This window comes from Peromyscus maniculatus, chromosome 1 (assembly GCF_049852395.1).
Source record: "Peromyscus maniculatus bairdii isolate BWxNUB_F1_BW_parent chromosome 1, HU_Pman_BW_mat_3.1, whole genome shotgun sequence".
In the NCBI taxonomy this organism is placed as follows: domain Eukaryota; kingdom Metazoa; phylum Chordata; class Mammalia; order Rodentia; family Cricetidae; genus Peromyscus; species Peromyscus maniculatus.
Window position 1 is genome coordinate 151,999,811 of NC_134852.1, and position 14,498 is coordinate 152,014,308.

The 14,498-nt window shown below is 55.8% G+C and overlaps 1 protein-coding gene across 1 annotated transcript in view; it reads right to left on the reverse strand.

Annotated features, from left to right (window-relative positions):
* The window catches only part of Muc6 (mucin 6, oligomeric mucus/gel-forming), a 28,695-nt gene extending 14,899 nt beyond the window's left edge, over window positions 1-13,796 (reverse strand). The window contains exons 1-29 of the mRNA XM_076563938.1: window positions 13,736-13,796; window positions 10,443-10,496; window positions 10,044-10,284; window positions 9,848-9,974; window positions 9,449-9,539; window positions 9,254-9,363; window positions 8,879-9,086; window positions 8,631-8,753; window positions 8,170-8,290; window positions 7,928-8,066; window positions 7,744-7,848; window positions 7,563-7,635; window positions 7,330-7,467; window positions 6,913-7,074; window positions 6,729-6,823; window positions 6,512-6,644; window positions 6,024-6,273; window positions 5,885-5,937; window positions 5,674-5,783; window positions 5,044-5,195; window positions 4,711-4,852; window positions 4,518-4,628; window positions 3,780-3,965; window positions 3,439-3,678; window positions 2,564-2,720; window positions 2,191-2,334; window positions 1,276-1,338; window positions 829-864; window positions 248-424 (exon numbers count right to left, since the gene is read on the reverse strand). Of these exons, the coding sequence (XP_076420053.1) occupies window positions 248-424; window positions 829-864; window positions 1,276-1,338; window positions 2,191-2,334; window positions 2,564-2,720; window positions 3,439-3,678; window positions 3,780-3,965; window positions 4,518-4,628; window positions 4,711-4,852; window positions 5,044-5,195; window positions 5,674-5,783; window positions 5,885-5,937; window positions 6,024-6,273; window positions 6,512-6,644; window positions 6,729-6,823; window positions 6,913-7,074; window positions 7,330-7,467; window positions 7,563-7,635; window positions 7,744-7,848; window positions 7,928-8,066; window positions 8,170-8,290; window positions 8,631-8,753; window positions 8,879-9,086; window positions 9,254-9,363; window positions 9,449-9,539; window positions 9,848-9,974; window positions 10,044-10,284; window positions 10,443-10,496; window positions 13,736-13,796 (3,802 nt within the window). The remainder of the gene's footprint in view (window positions 1-247; window positions 425-828; window positions 865-1,275; window positions 1,339-2,190; window positions 2,335-2,563; window positions 2,721-3,438; window positions 3,679-3,779; window positions 3,966-4,517; window positions 4,629-4,710; window positions 4,853-5,043; window positions 5,196-5,673; window positions 5,784-5,884; window positions 5,938-6,023; window positions 6,274-6,511; window positions 6,645-6,728; window positions 6,824-6,912; window positions 7,075-7,329; window positions 7,468-7,562; window positions 7,636-7,743; window positions 7,849-7,927; window positions 8,067-8,169; window positions 8,291-8,630; window positions 8,754-8,878; window positions 9,087-9,253; window positions 9,364-9,448; window positions 9,540-9,847; window positions 9,975-10,043; window positions 10,285-10,442; window positions 10,497-13,735) is intronic.
* Window positions 13,797-14,498: the final 702 nt, after the last annotated feature.

Genomic DNA, 14,498 nt, shown 5'->3' on the forward strand with positions numbered 1-14,498 from the left:
GGCAGGCTTCAGGATGGAGGCCTAGAGGATCCCATGTATGTTCTAGTGGAAGTTTCAGATAGCTTTGAATGGCCACACTGAGTGACCAGCTAGCTTGAGTTGTAAGCTAGGTTTTCAGAAAAATCTCCACCCTGCCTTTCATGCCCAGGGAATTCTGTGCTGAGACGCTGCCTTCAGGCATATCTCAGTGGGAAGACAGTGAGAGCCCCTCCCAACCCTAGGACTCTACTGCATCCCTCCTTTTTACCTGAGGAGACTGTGGATTTCTTGGGGGTGGTCCAGTCTGTTACTTCCTCAGTGGAGGATGGGGTTGAAGGTGCTGGGGTTGGAAGACCTGGCAAGTAGGAGGGGCCCACAGGTGTAGCTGCAGAGCTGGAACCGTAGAACTCAGGGCTGGTGGGAGTTGCCGTGGTGGGCTGTGAACCTGTGTGGGGCATAGGTGCTCTCATGGATGGGCAGGATCTGGCTCTGGTGCCTCTTTGGGAAGAGACTGATCTGCTGGCTGAAGGGCTAGGCCAAAGGTACAGGGTGGCTCATGGACCTATGAAGGCAGCATGGACTCCTGATAGACTTACCTCTGGAGGCCTTGCTTCCTGCTCAGTCAAAGATCAAGTGAGTCAAGTGGCCCTGGCCGATGGCTGGCCAGGAACTAAGCTTTATATGCTGTTTCCCTTCTGACCTGGGACTGCAAGATACATTACCCACCCTCCCAGGACCTGGCAGACGCAGAGACTGGGCTGGTGGGATGGGGAGGGCTGTCCACTGGAGCTAAGGTGAGCCCTAGTCTGGAAGCCTTCATCCTGTGGTACCAAGTGGGTGAGCAATCACCTGTGGTGGCTGGCGGTAGTGTGGTAGTGGGTGGTGCTGCAAGAGAAGGGGGTCATCAGGAATTGCTGCTTGACTGTCCCTCTCCCTCCCTCTCTTGTCAGCCTGGCAGGGAGAGTAGGGGACCAGCCAGGGTGCCATAGCAGGGTAGTGTAAATCTGGGTTCATAGGAAAATCCCCATTGTGTACCCAAGTTACCTCACTGGCTTGGGGCACCCTGCCCTAACATTGTGGCTAAGCAATGGCTGGAATGGGGTATAGAGCAGAGGCCAAGGGGACCAGTACTGCATTTTTGTTTCTGCTGTGTACTATGACACTGTTCGAGCCTGTGTGTCAGTATCCTGAAGGAAAGCATCTAGGAAGGAGTTCCTGGGGCCGGACAGGCTTGATGCATATTTTACCCATTCAAGGGCTGTACTCCCTGGTGGCAGGAACATCTGTTAGACTTACCACAGGGTACACAGGTCCCTTCTTTGTGGTCGAAGTACTCATTGTGGGAGCAGTTGTAGCATCCTGGGGCAGAAAAGGGCCAAGCTCAGCACTCCTTTTCACACCCACCAGCTCCACTTGTTTGCGGGGCCACTACTGTTATGTGCTCCCTTCTCAGCTCTCCCGCCCCCACCTCTTCCTCTCCCTTCACACCAGCTTCTGGAGTCACCTGCTGGGCTCCGGAGCTCTGCCCTGTGTGTCCTTGCTCTGACTCTTGGCGCCTGTGTCTGAACTGCCTTTTTATGTCTTTGATTTTGAGACATCTCACTATTTAGCTCTAGCTGACCTGGAACTCACTATGTAACCCAGAATGGCTTTGAACTCACAGAGATCTGCCTGCCTCTGCCTCCTGAGTGTTGGGACTAAAGGCGTGCGCCACCATGACTGGCCTAATTGCTCCTTTTTGATGTGGAGAGCACTGTCTCTGTCCCAGCTCCTGCCCCTCTGATCTTGGACTCTGTGAGACTCTAGAGCAGCAGCAGCAGCCCCCCAGCTGTGCTGTTCCTGTGGCATCTGTCTTAACTTCCACTGTGGTAGGTGTGTCAGGTGACAAGTTATTAATTCCTTAGTTTGCTTTTTAAGGCTCTTTCCCAGGCCAGAGAGAAGGGCTAGTTTGTGTGAGGCCAGGTCCTCAGTCAAGAACAAGGCCTGGAATTCAGGACACGTTTGCTGAGTGTGTGAGTGAGTGGATGTGTGAGTGGATGAATGTGTGCTGAGTAATGTGTCGGTGAATGAATACACGACAGTGGATCTGTGTGTGAACAAATGAATGCATTATGAATAGATGTGTACCTGAAAGAATGAGTGAGTGGACCTATGAATAAATGAATGAACAAAAGCCCACGTGCATGGCATGTGCATCCCTGTGCTTGATACCTTCAATGTTTGTGTCCGGGAAGCTCCCCAAGCTGCCAGGGCAGAGACAGGGCTGGTAGTGCCACGTGCAGTTGGCCTCTTGAGCATACTGGTATTCCTTCTCACCCACCAGTGTGTGGATGTTGTAGAAGTCACAGTAGACAGCTGAGAAGAAGAATGTGCATCAGCTGTCATCCAGGCCTAAGTGCCAGAATGAAGGGCTGGGTTCTCTTTGAGGCTGTCTCCTCTTGATGGGTCTGGGAAGGGAGAGCCTGGGGAACAGCTGGTGACCCAGGGCTGCCCCGAAGGGGAACAGCCTGGTGCCTGCCTGGAGAGAGGCTTCTGGGGTATGCCCCTGGGTGGAGCAGTTTTGGGCATGGGGTGAGACACTCACGGCAGAAGTCTGGGGCCCTCCAGTCCACACACACGCCCTTGTCCAGACAGGCCTTGGCATAGGCAGCCACTGCATCACACAGACACTCGCAGTCTCCGCCCATGTCGCAACCACAGGTATCACGTACGCAGGCCTCATAGTAGGGCAGGTGGTATACCTGTGGAGTGGAGGGTCTCATGTTGGCAGTTGGCTTGCAGTGGTGGCAAGGTGGAGTTAGACTTTGCTGCCTTGGGGTATAGATATTGGGGGAATGCCCTGGCACTCTGAGAGCATCTTCTAGCGTAAGCTGCAACTGTCAGTGGCAGCCACCTTCTGGGGGTCAGTGCTGTTGGTGTCAGTCAACCCTGCCCTGGGGTGTCTGTTAGAAACAACTCCTGTTGGGATCAGGGTGTGGCAAACCAAGGCTGACTGTCTCTTGCTTGAATACCTGATCCTCTTAGGGTCTCTACTCCCTCTTTGGTCCTCCTGAACACCCCAGGTGGCCCCTGGCTACAGAGCCTTTGCACCGCCTGGGGTAGCTCCCTGTCGTTTTACTGAGGACCACATATTAGGGGCTGTACTGAAAACTCTTGAGTCCAAAAATTCTTAGCCCTGGCCAGGGCTGGGTTCCTATGACTGAATCTCTCTTCTCTGGGCCGTGCATCCCGGAGCAGCTAGCTGTCTGCACGAGGTGACACTTTACTCAACTCTCTTGTCTGCTGTGGTCCTCTAGTGGGCAGAGGTCTGGGTAATGCTAACCATTGCTCTTGCTTGTGGATGGCCCTGGCCTCAGGTGATGGCTATTCTCCTCTCCACACCCGATGCCTCCAGCCAACCTGGAGTCCCATGGTAGGAGGACTGTGTCTCATGTCTCCGTCTTGGAGGACAGGGCCTACCTTACTGTGGCAGGCGGCAAAGGTTTGGCTGTTGATAATGTTGCATTTGCGCTCAGCCCAGGAGCGCCGGAAGGTATTTAGGCTACAGGGATCCACCACGTAACTCGCATCCCCACACAGTGGATTTTCCTTCCATGAGTTCACAAACTCCAGTTCACTGGATGCCACATACTTGCTGCGTGTCTCAAAGTCATCCTTCATGTTCCCATTGGAGTTGCCACACAAGCCACAGAGGGCATCCTGTGGGAGCAATTGTTGAGGAGCCATGCAGCCTTCATGGAAGATCCCTCACCCTGAGACCAGCTGGGACCATGGTTCAATAGCAAGCATGCGGTGAGTACCTGGGTGGCACGGCTGATCTTGATAGAGACACTCATGTGCTTGTTCCACACAAGTGTCAGGTTGAGCCTTCCAGGGATGCCTATGTCCAGGACAAGGTTTAGGGGGCTGGGCTTCACCTGAAGGTGCACCAAGGGTTCTTCCCCGCTGACCGTGTAGTTCCTGTCTGCCATTGTGATGGACAGCCCCTGTGTGGGGAGGGCTGTCACCACTTGGTCTCTTTTCCTGCCCACCCCAGTGCCCCAGCTGCCTGTGATTTGAGTGTTTGGAAGGTAGAGGTCTAACCCAGCATAATAAATTTCCATCTTTGTGAGGATTGGGAGTTCAAAGCTAGCCTAAACTGCATGATAAACTTGAGGCTAGCCTAGGCTAGCCTAGGCTACATGAGACCCTGTCTCAAAACAATAACAAGAACAGTGAAAGACGTGTATATGCTGGGAGCCAGTTCTGGACAGAAGGTTCTAGACACATGGAAACAGATTTCAGCTTCCTGAAGAACAACTTTCTTTTTGCCCCTGAAATGCTGTACATCCCTGGGAAACTGGTAGAGACCACGTGGCCACAAGTTCTGAGTGTGTAACTACCCAGTGGGTCACCAATCTCTGGCCACCCCTTCCTGTCATGCAGAGGAAGAGGGATTGTGGGAGGCCTATGCAGTGAGGGTGGTGGCTGGGAGACCTGGGAGGGAACTGATCAAAATCCAGCCCCCCCCCCCCACCCTGTGGGACTCAGCCACTTACACCCAGGGAGATCTTGATGGCTCGGGAGCAGGTGACCCCTGATTTCCCACAGATGACGTTCTCGGTCAGGACCTTGAAGGTAGGCTGTGAGCTGTTGGCACCACAGTCGTCCTGCAGGAAAGGGTGTTGAGGAGATGCCCCCGTGGTCCCCACCCTGGCTCCTTGCAGCCTTGGCACTGGGCACTGTGCTTACCGTGGCCAGAGTGTACTCGCAGTTGCCGTCAAACACAAAGCGCTGTCCATCGAAAGTTACGACGTGGCCTTCACCGTAGAGGACACAGGTGGACGGGCACTGGGCACTAAGCTGGCAGGTCCACTTCCCCTGGGAGCAAGTGCTGGGGAGATAGAAGGGGAGGGCTGGTAAGAGGCAGTTCTTCCACACAAGGAGGTGGGCTAGAGACCTGGGCTGGTGACCTTAGGATACCCTACCTCTGGAAGCCCCACCTTGGGACAACTTACTTTTGAGAGTCCTTGCCTGCCCAGATGGCCCTCAGGGTCTGGGTGTTCAGGCTAAGGCGTGACCTACCAATTCTTACAGTCAGTATGGAGCTCAGAGCCACCAGGATAGGACACCCCTGCAAAGTCACATGGGCATTCCTCTGCAGGCACACACTGCCCGTCACTGTTCTCATAGAGCCCCTTGGGACAGATACAGCCAGGTTCGCATTTGGTGGGTACCTGGTGGGGAGACAGGCTTCTTAGCTTCTCGGCACTCTGCTACCGCAGCTCCAGCTTCGAGACTCCTCATGTTTTCCCTTTTGTCTAGCCTTCCCTTAGGTCTGTGGCAGCTCAGTTTTGCTTCTAGAGAAGCCACCCTTCCAGTAATGTTCCAGGTGTGTGTGTGTGTGTGTGTGTGTGTGTGTGTGTGTGTGTGTGTGTGTGTGTGTGTGTGTGTGTGTGTGTATCAGAATGGGCTGCCACATGCACAGGGACAGGTGGCCATAGTTCCCAAGCTGGGAGCCAGTCCATGTCCTCACAGAATTGTGTAGACAAGTACCCTGTGCTCCAGCTACCCAGCTGCCAGTCAGCTCCTGACTCAATACCAGCACTAGCTATTGAGACAGAGACATGGCCAGAGGGACATTGCGGATGCAGCATGTCCCTGCCCTGCACTGGGCTCCCGTAGATGTGTGGAAACCCTCCTCACACTGCTTACACAGTCAATGCCTGTGGCCAGCATCTGGCACGTGGGGGCACATGCAGCCCCGAACTTGTCTTCTGACGACTGGCTGCAGGACTGCAAGGTCTTGGGTTCTGGGCAGGATGCTACAGGGAGGAGGAAGACAGGTCAGGTGGACTGAGGGATGCCAGGTGGTGTAGGGGCCTTCCGGACAGGGTCTCCTGGCTAGCTCCTGGTATACACTTACCCAAAAACATCTCAGCCTGCCGTGGGCAGCTCAGGCGGCCATTGATGCAGTAGCTGTAAGAGAGGGGCAAGGGCACATGAGCTCCCAGGTGTGCAGGGCCCCTCCCTCACCAGGCATTGCCCAGCCCTGCCCTCCATACCATATGACCCCGTTGATCATGGTTGACTGATCAGCCTGGACGAACTTGTAGCTGTCCAGCAGACAGGGGCACTGGGCCTTGTGCACACATTCTGCCTTGTGGTTCAGGTAGGTGCCCTCAGGACAGTTGCAGCCATCCACCGGCACAGCACTTGCATGACACTCCGTCTCACGATCCGACAGAGACAGGCAGGTTCGGTCACAGGCCTTGCTGTCGTAGCTGAATGTGCGGTTGCCAGTGCAAGGCACGGCTGTGGGGGAATTAGGGGTCAGGTTCTCAGGACAGAAAGCTGTGTGGGGAAAGGGTCTGGGGCTTGGGGGTGTGATGACTAGCAGACAGAGAAATGGCTGAGCAGCGTTAGTTAAGGCCCTGGAATTCCTCACAATGACCCCAGGGGCTCTGTTGGGTTTCAGGCTCCCATTCCTCCTATGTCCACAGCCCTGCCCCTTCTGACTCTTCCACAGCCCCTCACCACAGCCAGCACTCACTGCAGTTGTCCACGCTGCTCCTCCAGCCCAAGAGCAGGATGCCTCGGGCGGAGCAGGCATGGGCGTAGGCCCCCAGTGCAGAACAGATGTGAGGGAAGGTCTCCTCGTAGTTGCAGGCCTGGTACACACACCTCTGCAGGGAGGGCAGGACCCAGGTGTCTAGGACTGCATCTGCTACCACTTCCCCTCATCCCCTCCTAAATACCATCGGACCCACCTTGTAGAAGGGCTGGGGGTTCACCACAGTGTGGCACTTCTCAAACACACTGCCCTTCCTCAGCAGCATGGAGCAGTGGGTCTCTGCGCACACCTCTGGGGACAATAGGTGCAGTTGTGGGTGTCCTGTTCCCTCCCCATCCCGACAGGCTTAGGTGGCTGAGGGTGGGGTGTAGGGGACTCACTGTTGAGCTGGCTCATGGAGCAGGGGTCCGTCTCACGCTCTAGGGCAGCTGGACAGTTCCCTGCGCGCCAGGAGTCCACGAAGAGTGAGGCAGTGCCTTCATCAATGCCCATGCTGGTTGTGAAATCATCCGTTGTGTCGCCATTGAAATTGCCACAGAGCCCTGAAGGGGCCGGGATGTGAGAGCAACTGAGTGAGTCCTGGCCCGCCCATCCAGTTCCTCCGTATACCCTAAAGCTCTCTTCTCTCCAGCTCTGCCCCTCTGATTAATCATTAACTTTACTCATGAGGCTGGGGCTATGGGTTCCCTGGATGTAGAGAGCCAGTATAAGGTACCCCTGGGTCCCCTCTGCATCTAGCTGCAGCAGAGGAGACAGCCAGGCTGACTCTGGGAGTGACCAGCAGGACAGTGGCTCACCTCTGGTCTGGCCTTTGAACTGGGGCCCGACTGTGATGTATGCCTGGAAGACGGGCTGCAGCTGGACCACAAGTTCCAGTCCAAAGGTGGTAACCATCTGGAGGTGGGTAGACGTCTGCCTGAAGATGGTGATGTTGTCTGCAAGAATTCAGGGCTCAGCAGGCTGTCCCTGCTGCCAAGCCACAAAGGCACAGCAACACACAATTCTCAGTGTCAACCCCAGAAGGACTCACGTGTCTTGTATGGCAGCAACTTGGTGTCCCCATTGTTGGTGACCACTTCATCCTCTGAGATGACGATTTTGTCCTGGAGGGACAGAGGAGTATGAGCAGGGAGTAAGAGAAGCAGGAACCAGTTGCTGGGTCTGCAGCGATTGTCCACAGCGTGTGCTTGATTCAGGGCAGATAGCCTTACCTTCTTGGACAGGTAGATGATAGACACTAGGGAGGTCTCTGAGTGTGAGTAACCTGACTTGTCATACACAGCCATGAGGGTGCCTTCGTTGGGAAGCAGTGGGCTCTGGGGAGGTGAGTGAGTGGGAATGAGTGGGGAGGTGAGTGGACAGACTTCCCTTCCCCCAGCCCTAGGCTCCTCCTACCTGGAGAAGAGTGTAGGTGCAGGTGCCGTGGAAGCGGTAGGGTCTGGCATCGAAGGTGGTGACAAAGGAGCCACCTTCTAGGGAGCAGTGGCCAGGACAAGGCTGCTTCGTGCACGTCCAGCGGCCCATGGTGCACTGGCTGCAGGTGGGCGTTGGGGTGATCCCCAGTGGGTTGTGAGGCCCAAGGCAAATGGTACCCATTCTCAGGTCCCATGCCAGCAGAACTTGTTCTCTATACTTACCAGGTTTGGCAGGCTGTCCTTGTGATCTCCCCAGGGCCATAGACCACACCGTTGAGCATACAGGGGCATTGGCTGACTGGCACACAGGACTGGTTTTTGGATATATCGTCAAGTAGTGTACCTAAGGGCATGGGCTCAGGTTGGATGGCTGGTCCTTAGGCAGCCTATCACTGTGGAGACTCCTCCCCAGCTGGCTGTTCGGTCAGTCCCAGGCTGCGCTCTTCCTTCCCTCATCCCTGCCAGCCTTGGCAGTTGCCTTGGATGGCTCAAAGCCCACCTCTCCTTAGTACTCTTAGATCCCTCTTCCCCACTGCTCACTCTACATGGAGCCCTGGGTTGACTGAAAGTTTTGGGGTGGGTAGATAAGGCCTGGACTTGGGACTCAGATAAAGAATGTCTAGGCCAAGCTAGGTCAGTGCGAGTGAGTTGTGGGGAAAGTGGGTACTGGTCTATGTCCTCACCATGGGGGCAGAAGCAGCCGAAGGTGCAGAAGCTGGAGCAGCTGTGCTGTGGGTTGGAGCAAGTCTTGACGCAGACCTCACCACACTCCTGGTACACCTGGTTGGCCGGGCACTGGCTCACGGCTGCAGGCAGCAGGCATAGAGTCTGGTAAGAAGATCCTGCCTGCCTTCCTGAGCTCCTACTTAATTTCTGCTTGGCCCCTTCCCTACCCGAAGCTACTATCCCTTTCACCCTGCCTAGGACTCACGGCAGAGTCCGGGGGTCCTCCAGTTGCGCACAGGCTGGCCGGCCATGTTACATCGACGGGAGTACTCAGACAGTGTGGCACAGCTGCAATTCTGCCGGCCTGGCTGGGCACACTCGGCCATGTCTGCCTGGCAGCTCAGCACCAGTGGCTCCTTGGGCACGTCGCACCCAGGGGACACCAGGGTCAGTAGCTGGTTGCAGATATGGGCCTAAATAGAGAGCCGCGCAAAGTCATATGGGTGAGGCCACATTTCGTATCATACATACCAGGGCTTGGGAGGCTAGAAGTGGGGGTAGCATTGGCCCCAGAGACCCTTACATAGCCCCCCCTGTGTCAGCCACATTCTGGCCTTGGGTTCTGGGCCACCTCACGTACGTATCTGGTCTCCAGGGTGGTAGGGCTGGGGATGGCCTCATGGGCACAGATCTCATTGGGGTCATCTAGCTTCTGGAGTGTGGCATACTTGTGAGGTTCCAGAAGTTTGCCTGGGGGCATAGGACAGAGGTCAGCATGTGGGGACAGACTACAGAGGGACCTGGGGCTTGACCGCCCAACCCCAACCTAGCTTACCATCCTCGCTCAGAAATTCATTGTCTGTCTTCCCATCGAAGTTCCCACACAGTCCACACAGCTTGCCCATGTACTTCTTCTCTACCAGGACCTGCAGGGTGGCACTGTTGGTCCCTGTGGGAATGCATAGGGGTACCCTACCCAGGCTGGAGAGCCCTTGGACTCCTGCTTCAAGGTTCCAGGTGTCCCCACCTCCCCACCCTTCTCTTTGTGGGGTGTGGGGTTCCTTTCCTGGCTGGATCCTCCTCCTTTTCAAATGGGAAAACTGAGCTGCTATCTAAACTCGGGTCCTCTTGGGTTGCTGGCCAGCAGTCAGTGCTGTCCAGCCAGTCTGGGCTCCTGGGACTCACTCTGAGAAGGGCCCTTCCTGAACGCTGTTTGTCAGCGCATGGCTCTCACCATAAGATGGGCATCTGGACCCCAAATGACAACTAACTCCAGCTCCAGCTGCTTGGCCACCAGCTGCACGCTCTGGCCGTATGGTGTGATCTGGAGGCCATTGCTGGTGTAGGGCAGGCTAACAACCCTGTGGGTAAGACAAGTCAGCAACTGTCCCTTCTGCCCCTGACCCTGGTTACCCTGCCCCATAGCTTACCCGATGTCCCTGACAGAGATGATTGCCTTGTTCACAGTGACCACAGAAGCCCCAAGTTCTATGATGATCCGGGATATGTTCCCATCCCTGTCTCTCCGCAACTGAATGCTAAAGGTGGGCGAGGCATCCCTACAGGTAGCCGTAAAGACGTAGTTGCACATCCCTTTGAAATCGTACTCGTGGTGGTCAAAGGTGGAAAAGTGGCCAGCTCCCCAGGTGGAGCACCAGCCTTTTTCTGGGGCTGCAAAGAAAATGATACACTCCTGTGTCCAATGACCAGGCAGGGCATGTCTGGGATAGCCTGGCCCAGAAGCAGGGACCCTGCAGAGGCCACCATAGCTGCAATCCCATATGCCCACCCAGCTCTGGCCCAGGCTCTGCCTTCTGTCTAGGCCTTACAGGATGGCAGGTTATCCTCAGTGTTGGAATCTGTGGCATCTCCAGTCCAGGCACCTGTAAGGCAGGAAGCTATGACTCAGTATCCCCCAGGGCCAGGCACGGAGGTCACTGTGCCTTGAATGAGAACTCTTGGCTGGAGCCTGAGCTGTGACTTTCATGGCTGGATACTTCTTGTGGAAACCTCAAACCACAGTACCCCTAAGGCCTGCATACTATACATGGGTGTGTCAAGCAAGCGTGTGTGTGTGTGTGTGTGTGTGTGTGTGTGTGTGTGTGTGTGTGTGTGTTGAGGTGTGGCCCCCTCCTTTTTGCCCTCGGGGCCATTGGGCCTCAGGTACTCTGGCCAGTGATGTGACTGCTGTTGGCTCTCACCTGTCGTCTGTGGAGAGTCCTGCTTCCAGGGACCTAGGCTGGCAAAGGAGGTGGTGTCCAGACCTGCATGGGCAGGACCCATGGTTAGTGTTGTGACTGTTATCTCAACTTGTTCCACCCCGCTGTCATCCCTGGTGGGTTTGTCCACTTCTACCCGAGGCTGCCCAAGCACACAGCCCCCGTTTGCCCATCATTTGTAGCAGTGCCATGCTCTGGAACAGCACAAGCTTGTCTGCAGTATGCTTAACTGAGTAGGTAGCAGGCTCTAAGGGAGGACAAAGGGTGGATTCCAGTCTAAGCCCCGGCATCTCAGCTCGTTTTTCCCCAGCTGTAACATCCTCCTGCTCCCATTACTTCCTGGTTTGTTCATTCATTCATATATTCCATCTTTGGCTTAGCCTGGCTGCAGGAAGCTCCTGCTTGGTGCCCGTCACCATGCCAGGTACTGCAGGTCCACAACACAGGACTTGTTCCCACAAGGTCCCGGGAAGGTGGCACCCGTTCATACAGCACACACATGCTGCAGAAGTGACCTGGAGTGGTGAGCACATGAAGCAAGGAAGTGTAGACAGCTGCTACTGTGCATTCTGGAATTGGGAGGGCAGCCTCTCTAAGGAAGTAAGGAACATTGGAACAGGGCCTAGGGCGCTTTCTACTCCGGGGCATGCTGGAGGGACACCCTGTCCTGTGGAGGCCAGCAGGGAGTGGAATAGAGCTAGCAGGACATCCCTGGGGAACAAGTGCCGTGTCGGGATAGGCATCGATGCCTGTCTGCCAGGATCACTCCCCATTCACTGCTCAGTTGAGCCAGACTGCAGAGCTCAGCAGACAGAGAATCTAAATGCAGGCATAGGCTTTGAGGGGACTGCTCTGCACAGAGCTCATCTCCATGAAACTCTTGGTAAGGATACAAGAGGGAGGGCCTGGGGTGTGCTGACAGGTGGCAACCTAGGAGAGGACAGAGGGCTGAGACAGATTTTGGCTGTCTCCTCTGCCAGGCCACACCCAGTTGTGTCCCTGATCTGACTGTCCTGTCTCCCTGTGGGTCTATTCGGTAAACTACCCAGAAGCTGCCTACTCCCCAATCTGGAGCCCTGCACTTGTTTTTCTTCCCCTTTTCCTCCTTGGCAGCCTCCAAAACAGCCATAGTGGGCCCTTGGATTGTGGTAATCATTGTCACGGTGACCGCCAGGCAGGGCCAGGCAGCCGCAGATGGCTGTGTAAGGGAGGGTTTCTCTGGGGCTCCCATGGGCTGCAATGTCCTGACCGCTCTGCCAGTGCCTTACCTGACACACTTTCCACCCTGCTGACCAGCTGGACCACATAGTGCATCCTTTGGGATGCAGTTCTCCACCCAAGCTCTCCTGAAATGTTTGGGGTGGTTGTTTCTAGCTGGGGACCACAGCTGCTCATGTGCATACTCTTCATCAAAGAGCAGTCCTCCTGTATTGAGGACAGGCACCCTCCTGAACCAAGCATAGCTTCAGGAGGGTCTCACATGGAACAGTGAGGGAGGAAGGGGATGCTTGCTTAGCCAGCCAGATCAGCCAAGAATCAACTTCACCATTAGTGGGTGACAGATGTCACAGCCAGATAGCTCTCACATCATCTCATGAGCTTTGGGCAAGATGCCCTCTCCCTCACTGGCTGCCCTGTTTTTCTTTGAGCTGACCTCTAACTGGAGGCCCTTTTGAAGGTGTTCAGGAGACTGCCACTTCTACTGGGACCATCTGCACCTTCTTTTAACGGATTCCTCAGCCATGGCCCACGGGGACTCTTGTTCATAGGGACTTCCTTCAGCTTGTTTGGTGGCCTCACCTGTCCTGGGCTAATCCCACTGCCTTGGGTGCCCCCTCCCCAGCTTCTGCAGCCTCAAGTCCCATCTGGCCTGTCTGACTTCATACTCTCCCACCCCTGCCCTCCCTCTAGGCTGCACAGAGGTGATATTCAAAGACTGCTGTCTGAGCAGCCCCATCCCTTCAGCCTCCCAACACGGCAGCTCTCCGGAGTCTCCCATCAGGCCCTCCTGTGGCTTATTCCCCTATTCCTGGCTGTGGGCCCATGGACCTGGTTCCTGTTATTCCCCCCACCTCCTCTTCCTGCCAGGAATGCTGGGTAAGAGGCAAGACAGGGTCCCAGGTGACCCAGTAAGAACTATAAGCATTCCTTTTGGTGTTCAGAGCCACCTTTGGTGTGGACATCTGGCCCTATTTAGTGGGAAGGCTGTTGCTGGAGAGGAGCAGAGCAGCCTGGTGGGAGGGGCATCACATTATTTCAAGTCTGAGACCCACCTAGCACCTTTACCCCCAGGCTGGGTCTATTTTGAGGGTGGGCTCTATATGACCTATCCCCTAGGGGAGGTGCCTGCCAGCTGGTGATTGGCATACAGAGCTGTGGGCTGAGGTGGCACAAGATGTCTCCCCATATACACAGAAGGGAAGTTGAGACCTGTTAGTGAATGAGGTCAGGAGTAGTGGAGCCTGGGCTCGGCCTAGGGACATTGGCTTCAGCACCAAAGGAGCAACTCTGTTAGGGTGACACACGCCCCTGCCGCTAAATACCTCAGGCTCCTCAAAGACCTCCCAGGGCCAGAGCCAATGGGGGAGGGGAAGAGTGCCAGGCCTGCCCTGTTGCTAACCATTCTGTTCTGTTGAGACTCTGCAAGAGGGAGCCCCCCCCCCCATTTCAGATGGATGAGCTTGTTCCTTTCCTGGCCCCCATACCCAGCTCACAGGAGGTAAACGGGTTTGAGTAGTTTGCTGGGTCCATTCTGCCTCCTATTCTTCAGTGTCCGCATGGCCGGCCCGTCTGAGGCAGAGTCAATGAGGCAAGACGACCCGAGGACTTTCCCATGCACAGGGACCTGTGGAGGGCACTGGGTACTCGGCCCCCTGGGCGTAGCCTGGCAGATGCCCACTCACCAGCATTGATTAATGGTCCCTTGAAGAACAGCAACAGCAGCAGCTGCTGACCCCTGAGCATGGTGGCACTCCTGTAGCAGAGGCGGCCACCAGCCCTGGTCTTCTACTGCTGGGCGCGTAGGCAGTCCTGCCGCTGCCCCCTGCCACTCGAGTGTCTAGCGCTCCGAAGCTTATGTAGGGGTGGCGTGCCCTTCCCCTGCCGCACCCACTTGCACCCCTTGTACTCCAGGCCTGTGATCGCCACCGCCTGCCGGGCACAGTGGTGGCCAAACAGGATATGGGCTTCTGCTTTATCAGGACTCAAGACTTCTTTGGAAAATTCTGCAGTGGCTGTGGCCCCATTATCTTTCTACTCCCAGTGGGGGGCCTGACACACGTACTCTGGGGGCCCGTAAGCACCTCCTGCATCTGGCTGTCCTGGAGGCCATGGTGGAGCCTGTCAACAGCCCGTCCTAACTGCCATATCACTGTGGACACCACCAGTCACACACCTGGGTGACTGGGATGGGGCTGGCCTAGGGGGATATCAGAGAGGCTGGGCCTGATCCTGCCAGGTAATCCAGCTTCCACCCTGGGTCCTGGTACCCCACCAGAGACATTTATTTGCTGAGTCTACTCTATTTATTGTGAGTTTTCCCTCCATGAGAAAGACCACCTGGGGAGGGGTCCTGCTGCCTATACTGGGGGTTCCCTGGCACTGTTTGCTATGCTCTGGGCTCTTGCCCCGTGGGTGAAGTTACCTTTGCATTATTTCCATGGGTTG